The sequence below is a fragment of the Myxine glutinosa genome, chromosome 7 (assembly GCF_964187855.1).
Source record: "Myxine glutinosa chromosome 7, kmMyxGlut1.1, whole genome shotgun sequence".
NCBI classification, from domain to species: Eukaryota; Metazoa; Chordata; class Myxini; order Myxiniformes; family Myxinidae; genus Myxine; species Myxine glutinosa.
Window position 1 is genome coordinate 119233192 of NC_136267.1, and position 12142 is coordinate 119245333.

General features: G+C 51.6%; 1 protein-coding gene across 4 annotated transcripts in view; it reads right to left on the reverse strand.

The window, feature by feature from the left end:
• Nucleotides 1–12142, reverse strand: part of LOC137413776 (bile acid receptor-like) — a 65131-nt gene that overhangs the window by 39907 nt on the left and 13082 nt on the right. For 2 of the 4 annotated variants that reach the window (XM_078782196.1, XM_068099214.2), the window contains exon 2: nt 6664–6793. In XM_078782196.1, coding sequence (XP_078638322.1) covers nt 6664–6745 — 82 coding nt within the window. In that variant the 5' untranslated portion in view covers nt 6746–6793. Of the gene's footprint in view, nt 1–6663; nt 6794–7465; nt 7582–12142 lie in introns of those variants that run through there. The other 2 variants (XM_068099212.2, XM_068099213.2) reach the window with 2 other exon arrangements.

Below are 12142 nucleotides of genomic sequence, written 5' to 3' on the forward strand. Positions count from 1 at the left end.
CCTTCAGGCAGGTAGCCAGGCTATTCATTCACCGGGCCGGCAGAATACAATGGGACGTGTATGCAAGTGTAATGTGAAGTTGTAATTACGTGCACACGAATTCCGATGCAAGGTAATTAAATTATAAGATTAATGATTATATTGTGGCGGACACGAATGCACTGACGTGGTGACATCACCCCGCACACCAAGTGGGGATGGGCCACGCCAGGGAGAGAGGCGTGGCCTCACGATATACACGGGGCGCGCAGCCCTGAGCAGCTTAGTGCTGCAGTTTGAGTACTTTCAATAAAGACTTTTATGAACCGCGTTGTCCGCTTGCTCCTTGCGTAAGCATTAGCGCGTGCAGCATCGCGCTTTATATGGTGACCTCGACGTTGGATCTGCCGTAGCGATCCTTCCGAACATGACGCCATTGCAATGGCAAACGACAAGGCAATGGCGATTAAACTTCCCGAATTTTGGGAGGCCCAGGCCGAAGTCTGGTTCGTTCAAGCCGAAGCCCAATTTCAGCTTCGGCGCCTCACCGGCGACGACACGCGCTACTGCCACGTCGTCGCCTCCCTCGGGCCCGGCACGGCCGCTCGAGTTGTGTCCGTCCTTCGCCACCCACCGGACGGCCACAAGTACGAGGCACTCAAGCGGCTACTCCTAGCCACGTTCGGCCTCACGGACGACGCACGGGCCGACCGCCTCCTGGATCTCCCCGAGCTCGGCGACACGTGCCCGTCGGTCCGAATGGACCATATGCTGTCACTGTTGGGCGACGAAGCCCCCGGTTCTCTATTCCGGGCGCTTTTCCATCGCCAACTTCCAGCGCAGGTTCGCCTCGCGTTGGCCGGGACCGGGCTAACGGAACCCCGAGCATTGGCAGCCGAGGCGGACAGGTACTTCGCGGCTTCGGATACGCGGGCGAGAGTCGGTGTGGCCGTCACGGACCTCGAGGCTGATGCTGCTGATGCTGCTGATGATACTGATCCACAGCATCAGCTTACACAGCATACGGAGCATGCTGATACGCCCCTCGTGACCGCCGCCACGCCCCGCCCACCACCGCGGCGAAAACCGCCACCGCGGGGAAAACCACCAACTCCACCGGCCTGGCGGAGCCAGCCACACTCCTCCAGCTCCACCACCTGGTGCTGGTTCCACGCCAAGTTTGGCCACGAGGCTCGGAAATGTCATCCGCCATGCTCCTTCAACAGGTCGGGAAACGCCCGGGCCGGCGCTCAATAGTGGCGATGAGCGCCGGCCGTTCGAGCAGCCTGCTGTTCATAACGGACACCTTATCCGGGCGCCGTTACCTGTGCGACACGGGAGCGCAGGTGAGTGTCGTTCCCGCCGGTACGTCAGACAAGCACGCCGCAGGCGGGGGCCCCGCGCTGCTTGCCGCGAACGGGACGCCCATCCGTATGTACGGAAAACGCTGCCTCTCTCTGCGGTTCGGAGGGCAGGTTTTCCAATGGACGTTCATCACCGCCGACGTGCCCATGGCACTGCTTGGCGCGGACTTCCTGTGCGCTAATGGGCTCCTGGTCGACGTAAAGCGCAGACGTCTTGTCCAGGCCGAGACGTTCAGCTCGCTCGCTTGTGCGCTGCTCAGCTCGTCGAGCAGCTCAACGAGCGGCTTGCCAAGCGGCTTGCCGAACGGTTCGGTTCCGGCCACGTTGATCTGTACGCTTCCGGCAGCGGACGCATTCACCCGCCTCCTCACCGGCTTCCCGGCCCTCACGCGGCCCACCTTCTCGGCGGGGGCCGTCAAGCACGGGGTGGCCCATCACATCCCCACCGTCGGGCCACCGGTCTACGCCCGGGCACGCTGCCTCGAGCCGACGAAGCTGGCAGTGGCAAAAGCGGCGTTCGCTACCCTGGAGCGACTCGGCATCGTTCGGCGCCCAGAGAGCGCTTGGGCGTCGCCGCTGCACATCGTGCCGAAGCCCGGCAGGGGATGGCGACCGTGCGGGGACTATCGCCGTCTCAATTACGCCACAACCCCCGACCGCTACCCCGTCCCCCACATTCAGGACTTTTCCGCCCGTTTGGCGGGCATGTCCTTCTTCTCGAAGGTGGACCTCATACGCGGCTACCATCAGGTCCCCGTCAGGCCGGAGGACGTCCCGAAGACGGCGGTCATCACGCCATTCAGACTCTTCGAGTTCCTGCGGATGCCCTTCGGTCTGAAGAATGCGGCTCAGGCGTTCCAGCGACTGATGGACAGCGTCCTGCGCGACTTGGATTTTGTCTACGTCTACCTGGACGATATCCTCGTCGCCAGTGCGTCCCGCGAAGAGCACCTACGCCACCTCTACACGCTCTTCGAACGCCTGGGCCAGCATGGCCTGATTGTGAACCCCGCAAAGTGCCGGTTCGGCGCTGCCGTAATCGATTTTCTGGGGCACCGTGTCACCAGGCACGGAGCCGTCCCCCTGCCGGCCAAGGTGGAGGCGGTGAAGGGGTTTCCGCGCCCCTGCACGATCAGAGGGCTGCAGGAGTTCCTGGGCATGGTGAACTTTTACCATCGGTTCCTGCCCCGTATCGCCCAGCTCCTGCGCCCCCTGCACGAAGCTCTCTGAGGTAAGCCAGGCAAAGGCGACGTTACCTGGACTGAGCAGATGGACACGGCGTTCACGGGCGCGAAGCTCGCCTTGGCTAACGCCACCATGCTCGCGCACCCGGCGCCCGATGCACCGATCGCCCTCACCACCGACGCCTCGGACTACGCGGTGGGCGCGGTGCACGAGCAAGGGGTGCGTGGAGCTTGGCAACCGCTGGCGTTCTTTAGCCGGCAGCTTCGCCCGCCCGAACGCCGTTACAGTACCTTCGACCGTGAGTTGCTCGGGCTTCACTTGGCGGTCAGGCACTTCCGCCATCTGCTCGAGGGCCGTGCGTTCACGGCCTTCGTTGACCACAAGCCGCTGATCTTTGCGATGGGTAAGGTCACCGAGCCGTGGTCGGCCCGGCAGCAGCGTCACCTCTCGGCCGTGTCCGAGTACACGACGGACATCCGGCACGTCGCGGGGAAGGACAACCCGGTGGCGGATTGCCTTTCCCGGGCCGTCGCCCACGCAGTCCACCTCGGCATCGACTATGCCCGGATGGCAGCGGACCAGGCCGCTGACCCCGACGTCCAGGCCTTGCGGACTGCCGTCACGGGCCTCCGCGTCACCGAGGTGCCGTTCGACGGCGTGGGCGCGGCCCTATTGTGCGACGTCTCCCTCGGGCGTCCTCGCCCCATCGTGCCCGCGGGCTGTCAGCGCCAGGTGTTTGACGCCATCCATGGCCTGTCCCACCCGGGCGCGAGCGCCTCCCAAAGGTTGATCGCTGACAAGTTCGTCTGGCATGGCCTCCGGAAGGCCGTCCGCGGCTGGGCTAGGACGTGCCTCGTGTGCCAGCGCGCCAAGGTGCACCGGCACACCCAGGCACCGTTGGCCCCGTTCACGGTGCCGGAATGCCGGTTTGACCACGTCCACGTGGACCTGGTGGGAGCTCTGCCCCCCTCGCGGGGTTTCACCCACGTCCTCACCATGGTGGACCGCACCACCCGGTGGCTGGAGGCCGTGCCCTTGGCGTCGACGACGGCGGCGGATGTCGCGCAGGCTTTCATCGCCACCTGGTTCGGCACCCCCTCAGACATCTCGTCCGACCGTGGCCCCCAGTTCACCTCGGAGCTCTGGGGGGCGGTCGCGCAGGGGCTCGGGGTCCGGCTGCACCGGACCACGGCCTACCACCCCCAGGCTAACGGCCTGTGTGAGCGATTTCACCGCTCATTGAAGGCCGCGCTCCGGGCCACCCTCCGTGACGGCGGCTGGGTCTACAGGCTCCCCTGGGTCCTGCTGGGCCTCCGGACGGTGCCCAAGGAGGACCTGCGCGCATCCGCGGCGGAGTTGGTCTTCGGGCAACCGCTGCGGGTGCCGGGCGAGTTCCTCCCCGACTCCACGGCACCATGGTCCGCGGCACAGCAGCGCTCCGCTCTGCAAGAGACCGCCCAGAGGTTCGCCCCGGTGCCAACGGCATGCCACGGGCACCCACCGACGCACGTCGCCCCGGAGCTTCGCACGGCGGAGTACATCTTCGTCCGCCACGATGCCCACCGGACACCACTGCGGCCCCCGTACGACGGGCCTTTCCACGTGCTGGAGACCGGGGCGAAGCACTTCACCCTGGACATCGGCGGTACTCCTGACCGCGTTTCTGTAGACCGCCTCAAGCCGGCCCACCTCGACGTGGACCATCCACCGCCAGTGGCCCGACCCCCACGTCGGGGCCGCCCCCCTGCGGGCGGACCCCCGGCACCGCCCAGCCTCGCCGCCACGCCGCCCCCCGGTCCTGCAGCCGGAGGCATCCCAGATGGCATCCCTGCATCCCAGACGCCGCCAGTCGCCAGGGGGCGCTTCGGCCGGGTCATCCGTTTGCCCCGCAAACTGACCCTTCAGGTGCGCGGGGATTCTGGGGGGGCGCGTGTGGCGGACACGAAAGCACTGACGTGGTGACATCACCCCGCACACCAAGTGGGGATGGGCCACGCCAGGGAGAGAGGCGTGGCCTCACGATATACACGGGGTGCGCAGCCCTGAGCAGCTTAGTGCTGCAGTTTGAGTACTTTCAATAAAGACTCTTTTATGAACCGCGTTGTCCGCTTGCTCCTTGCGTAAGCATTAGCGCGCGCAGCATCGCGCTTTAATATATGATTAACGTCAGGTGAGTCTTTTGGGATTGCCACTGGTAACATGTAACCCAGTGCTACGTACCTGCCTACTGAAACGTACCTGCTACGTACCTGCCTAAATTTTTTTACGTACCTGCTACGTACCTGCCTAAATTTTGAAACGTACATGCCACGTACCCGGCCTAAAACTACGTACCTGCCTAAATTTGTAATTCCACAATTTTTTCTGCAAGCATGGTCTGGTTGTCGGCGAGTAAACAGACACGTCTCACTGGCTTTTCTGGTGGGGAGGATGACTGACACCCTGCCAGGACCAAAAACAACACCTGGCAAAGGGCGGATGAGCTCCCATAGGGAGCAAACGGCCATCCAGTAAGGAGATGGTGTCTCCTGAAAAACACTCATCCGGTTTGGACCGGTTCAAGTCACACCAAAGACTTTAAAAAAAGGTACGTGCTGCTTCCTTCCTTAAAATGATAGAGCACAGAGAAACCCCATCGGTTGGCATCCATGGGGAGGAGAAAATTCCTCTTGAGGAAATGCCCCGCTGAGTACGGTGAGAAAAGCAGTGCCATTGTTATGTCGCTGGTACCGAGAGTATCCCAGGAAGTGGCGGTAGTGACGTCACTTACCCCAAGCTCAGTGGCTGTGTTAAGTGTTTGTCTCGTCAGTGTGTGTGTATGTGTGTGTGTCAGCTCTACTACGAGCCTTAGCCCATGTACTGTACTAAAAAAAGGTCATGGCCTAAAGTGCAGTCAATATAGGATGAGTCAAGAAGAGATAATTAAATGAGGATAGAGAACAGGTGTGATGGACGAAACCGTCACCTCTGAACACAAGGGACTGGAATAACAACTGAGCAAGCTTGAAACAGCCTTCTTGTATATACTTGCATTGTCTATACTAACACGACATAGTTCGGGCATCAGTCGGCCTGCAAACTAGTTATTCACAAAATGTTTGAATATCTACAAAGAAACGCTCGGCTCAGGTATGCAGAAACAGGGCATTGTGAAAATGATTGTTTTTCAGAATAATATTGAAGACATGGCCTGAGAGCTGACTTAAGAAGAAGAAGTTTATATACACTTTGCAATGTAAGCAAAATTCTGTTTTAGACTGATTTACATGTATAACAAAGAATAAACAAGAAAGAGCAATCAGAGATTGCAAACCCTCGCCAGGATGTATTTTCAGTGGTTTTTAAGGCTTTTGTGTTAAAACAAATATGCGGCCGAACCACGTGACCGATGACGTCATCAATAAATAAAAATTCTCCACCAATCGATTCCTAGATTATGCTCAATAAATTTCATCTTGATCGGATGAAGTTTTGTATTTGTCGAATTATGACGTCATAATGGAGGCACCTATGACATCATCATTAACATATTTTATTCCCCATGGAGAATTCTTTGCAATGAGCCATGTCTCATTATTTTTCTGTTCAGCGCTTTCAGAGATATCGAGGTGCAAAGTTTTTCCAAGATGGCGGCCGAACCACGTGACCTATGACGTCATAATTACCATGAAAAAAATTGTGCAGGTGGAGTTTCACCTATGGTGAAAATTTCCTGTCAATCAGACCAACGGTTGCAGGGAAAATCATATTTATTCTGTGTGGACAAACAGACAGACAGACAAACAGACAGACAAACGGACTCAAATGCAATACCCTCTCCTCTGGCGAGGGTAATAAACCACAAACCACTAAAACAGCTCAATGTTTACTCCAAGCAATATATTATAGTGTGTTAATTGTAAATTTGTATGAAAATATAATGCTTTTTGTCTCCCTAATGTAAAACTAATGCTCAGAAAGGGGGTATATACACCGGAAGTAGTCCATTGTTGGAAATTCAACAGTTGCTTCGACAATTTGATTGCCAGGTGCATAATTTATAGCACACCTGATGCTTTGGTCGAACTATCTCACAAACAACAACAACAACAACAAGCATGATGATTTTTGTCAAATACTAAATGCTATATCTTACCACACATAGGAAATCCTTCGGATTCATTGAATCCACTTGTCAACGTCAGTTGGCTCTTATTAAGGGATGGCACGTCAGCCATTTCATGTCTTGCTGATGTCACTTCCTGTCGTGCCAGTATGCGCGAATTCTGTGAAGACATGCATCAATCGGTGCTACATTTCACACAAGGTCAACCAAACGTCATTTAAAGCCAAAATAAACGCACAGTATTATATTGTGACCTTAGAAAACATACATAAAACTGTGAGGAGACAAACAATAGAAGAAAATAAATCACGTTTAAAATAAAAAATAAAAGAATTCCGAAACAAAGGAAAAATTAAACAAGATGTGGCAAACCCTCCAGTAAAAAAGTCAAAACATGACGAGGACCCAGAATAGCACATGCAGGAACAATGGATCCGAAGGCTTAAAATGAAAAAAAAAATCCCTTAATGGAGAAAATTCCTCGGGTGATCGTTAATGAAGAAAAAAACCAAAAAAACAATTTGAACAGCACTGGGTAGAGAGCATACCTCGGCCAGGCTGTAATGAGGCCAGAGCTAAGGCCTGCCTTTTTTACGATGAAAAAAGGTAAAAAATCAAACATTTGAACAGCCTCGGACGTGCACCTTGACCCCATGGCCAAGGCACACCGTCTATCAAGGCTGTCCCTCTAACATTACACATGCGCCTCAACCCCAAGGCTGAAGCACATGGTCATTCAAACACATGCATCATGCCCCCGAAGGGCCACAATGCATGGTCATACCATTGGAGCACTCCTCTCAATAGGAGTGAGACCCCTTGATCCACTTACCACTGATAGGCCAGATCTGGATCCAGACCTGAACCAAAATCTAATCAATTCTTCGTCGTCACACATCCAACCTGCCCACAAACTTCCGTCCAAAACATTGAGATATCCTGCTCACAGACAGGCAGACAGACAGGGTTGAAAACATAACCTCCGTGCACCTTCGGTGGTGGATGTAATGAATGAAAACGTAAAATTGTAAAAACCCTGGTCTAGAGGGAGGATCAAACTCTTGAAGAAAGCAATTCAATGATCTCCACAAGTATGCTTGAGTGGACGCACTGTTCACCAATAACTAGACGTCATTGTCCCAAAATCGAAACATCTCAAAAATAGAAACCATTCAACATGCCTACCAACAAGGTACAAACTCCGATAATCACAGAGGAGATGTACTCATATAACCATTCAACATGCCTACCAACAAGGTACAAACTCCGATAATCACAGAGGAGATGTACTCGTATAACCATTCAACATGCCTACCAACAAGGTACAAACTCCGATAATCACAGAGGAGATGTACTCATATAACCATTCAATATGCCGACCAACAAGGTACAAACTCCGATAATCACAGAGGAGATGTACTCGTATAACCATTCAACATGCCTACCAACAAGGTACAAACTCCGATGATCACAGAGGAGATGTACTCGTATAACCATTCAACATGCCTACCAACAAGGTACAAACTCCGATAATCACAGAGGAGATGTACTCGTATAACCATTCAACATGCCTACCAACAAGGTACAAACTCCGATGATCACAGAGGAGATGTACTCATATAACCATTCAACATGCCTACCAACAAGGTACAAACTCCGATAATCACAGAGGAGATGTACTCATATAACCATTCAACATGCCGACCAACAAGGTACAAACTCCGATAATCACAGAGGAGATGTACTCATATAACCATTCAACATGCCTACCAACAAGGTACAAACTCCGATAATCACAGAGGAGATGTACTCATATAACCATTCAACATGCCTACCAACAAGGTACAAACTCCGATAATCACAGAGGAGATGTACTCGTATAACCATTCAACATGCCTACCAACAAGGTACAAACTCCGATGATCACAGAGGAGATGTACTCATATAACCATTCAACATGCCTACCAACAAGGTACAAACTCCGATAATCACAGAGGAGATGTACTCATATAACCATTCAACATGCCTACCAACAAGGTACAAACTCCGATGATCACAGAGGAGATGTACTCATATAACCATTCAACATGCCGACCAACAAGGTACAAACTCCGATAATCACAGAGGAGATGTACTCATATAACCATTCAATATGCCGACCAACAAGGTACAAACTCCGATGATCACAGAGGAGATGTACTCATATAACCATTCAATATGCCTACCAACAAGGTACAAACTACTCCGATAATCACAGAGGAGATCTTATCGTATAACCATTCAACATGCCTACCAACAAGGTACAAACTCCGATGATCACAGAGGAGATGTACTCATATAACCATTCAATATGCCGACCAACAAGGTACAAACTCCGATGATCACAGAGGAGATGTACTCATATAACCATTCAACATGCCGACCAACAAGGTACAAACTCCGATAATCACAGAGGAGATGTACTCATATAACCATTCAACATGCCTACCAACAAGGTACAAACTCCGATAATCACAGAGGAGATCTTATCGTATAACCATTCAACATGCCTACCAACAAGGTACAAACTCCGATAATCACAGAGGAGATGTACTCATATAACCATTCAACATGCCTGGAAGCAGGGCAAGAAAGGATGCAGAGAAACCATCGAGGAGCTGAGGATGATGTCTCGCTCTGCAAAGCCATCCGAGAAAATGGTCAAAGGGATAAATAAACAAATAAAAATAGGGGCAAAACCCCTGGGCGCTCACCTGTTGGAATAAAGCAGTCTACTACACCGACTAAAGGTATTTTAAACAGTATCACGGTGTTTTAAACCAATTTCAATGGTTGTTCCCACCCCCCACATAGACAACCTCAGACTCCAGATTTTTTTTTAATGCCGTGAAAAAACATTGGTACATCACAGGTAATGGACGGAACGTTGTGGTCAAGTTTCATTAAAATTGTATGTGCAGTTTCTAAGAAGAAACCAAATACCTATTTTGGGGGGGAAACCCCCAACCACATACACCTCCTTAGTTTGGCCCGATTTTTGATGCCATGAACAGACTCTGGTACAACACGGGTGGTGAAAGTTTCATTGAAATCGTGTGTGTAGTTTCACAGAAGAAAGCAAATACCTATCTTGAGGGGGATCAAACCTGGATCCACTTTGACCCCCAATAGACCCCGATTTTTTTAATGCCATGAACAAACGAGTTGAAACATGTAATACCGTATATCATTTGTGCCAAGTTTGGTCACAATCCCATCAGCAGTTTCGGAGAAGAATTTGTGTTTATGGACTGATGACGCGTCATTGCATAAGCTCACCGCGACTACATTCCAGGTGAGCTAAAAAGAGGGACCAAACCGTCAACGGCATGGACAGTCCACAAGAAGACTGCGTCCCGCACCTGCGCATCATGCAATGCATGCAACAGTGAAAATTGAAGCCACCGAAGACACAATGAAACTTTGGAGCACAACCTTGGGAAAGAACAACTACAGTACAACATTTATAAGGAACAATTCAAATCCCAGATGTGAGGATACAAAGCATTCTTCATGGAGCTGGTGTTCCCCCTCGACTATTCAGCCGATAGCTTCGGACTGATCAGCGGACAAATACGCAGGTGTAATGTACCAAACAAGGAAATAAATGCAAAGGAACAAACAAATTCACGCACCAGCCCTGTGTACACCAACCGTTTTCACGCCAAATGATGAAAACCCGAAACATCGAAAGTCGGTAAAACAATACCGACGATATTGAAATGGAATTTGGACTTGGAAAATGTGCCAAATGCGCATCGATTTTACTTTGAATAAACGACAAAAACAAAGCGATAGTGCACGAAAGTAGGCTTCAGAAAACAAGTGTACAAGAGATATAAAAACGTTGCATAAATATCCCGGGGTTGGGGGGAAGCGACAATTATTCAAGGAGCTCCACTTATCGTGAAAAACACACCTCTTCTCGAGAAACAAGTCCAGATATAAACCGGGTCAGAAAATAACTCGATAGGATTGGCCATTTAAGTAAAAAGCTCAGCAGATCATCACATACAAATTGCACATGAGCATGAAGAACGCAAGCGCACACCTGTATCCCTACCTCACCTTACTAGATATTATCAGGAGCAAATAATCCTGCTTTGCTTCCCAAGCTCTCTGCCTGTGGCACACAAGGCCTCCTTAATTTCTGGATTTCTGACTTCCTCTACTCGCGCAGTCAAGGTGTTACCATCAATGGAACCCTGTCCCCTCCCCTCTCCCAATGGAGGCTGGAGTTCCCCAAGGCACTGTTTTGGGACCAATCCTGTTCCTCGTCTGTATAAATGACTTCTCCGATACTCTGGAAAACACTCTTCCTTTTCCAAATGACTTCACAATGAGTTGTGCACTATCCCAATTCCACTGCTAGGCAAAACAGCAGCCGCATCACTCTCTGCTGAGATGGAATTGATTAGATGCTGGTTTGAAAATTGAACACATCCTAAAAAAACCTGGAAAAAAGCCTGGTGTTGGCTTAGCGGTTAGGGTGCGGCTTGGGATCCTAGGATCCTGGGTTTAAATCCCGGTCGATCGCTGAATTAACACCAGGGGGGGTTGACTCAGCCTGTCATCCTTCCGAGGTCGGCAAATCGAGTACCAGTTCACTGGTAATTCCCCGTGTGAAGCAAGAGGCAACTAACAGCGTTGGCGGCAGAAAGGGTATCCGGCCATAAAACATTGCTTCAAAAAGGGGGACCAAGGTGCCCGATAAAGGCCAACCCCTGCTCTGCGGGGAAAAATGGCCTCTAAAGGTGATTCCTTCAATCCTGGAAAAATGTCACTGTCTCACCCTGTTTTTATATATTTATATATACACACACACACACACACACACACACACACACACACACACACACACACACACACAAACTCTAGGCTCGTATGAGACCGAACATACAACATGAAATAAAGGGAGCGGGAGTAAAGAGGGATAGAGAAGGGGAAGTACAACAACAGTAGACAACAGAGACATCTGTGGAAGAGAGAGGGTTGGGGCAGGGTACACAAGAAAAACAAGATGGACACTGCAGGGGCTTTCAGGAAAGAAAAAAAACTGGGAATTTGAAGGATTTGGTTTTGGGGTGTTATAATGGGGGTAGAAAAGATCAAGGTTTTGGATGACGGAAGATAAGAGATGATGGTGAACATCTGTTTTAAAGACCTGGAGGGAGGAGTAGGATTGAAGAGAGTGAGGGAGTTTGTTCCAGAGGCGGGAGAAAAGAGGAATGAAGGAGTGAAGGTGAGCAGAGTCTTGATTTTGGCAGTTTCACTAGAAGAGGGTTGCTGGCAGATCTTGTGCGTCCTGCTGGAATATTTGTGGGACATAGCACAGACAGGGCAGGGGGTGCAAGGCCGGAGAGGAGTGGGGAGAAGACAAAGACCACCAACCTGCCTGCGGTAAGAGAGTGAAAGCCCTCAGAGTCAGCTTTATCGCGGGAGATTCCAATGATTCTAAAAAGCCTTGGTT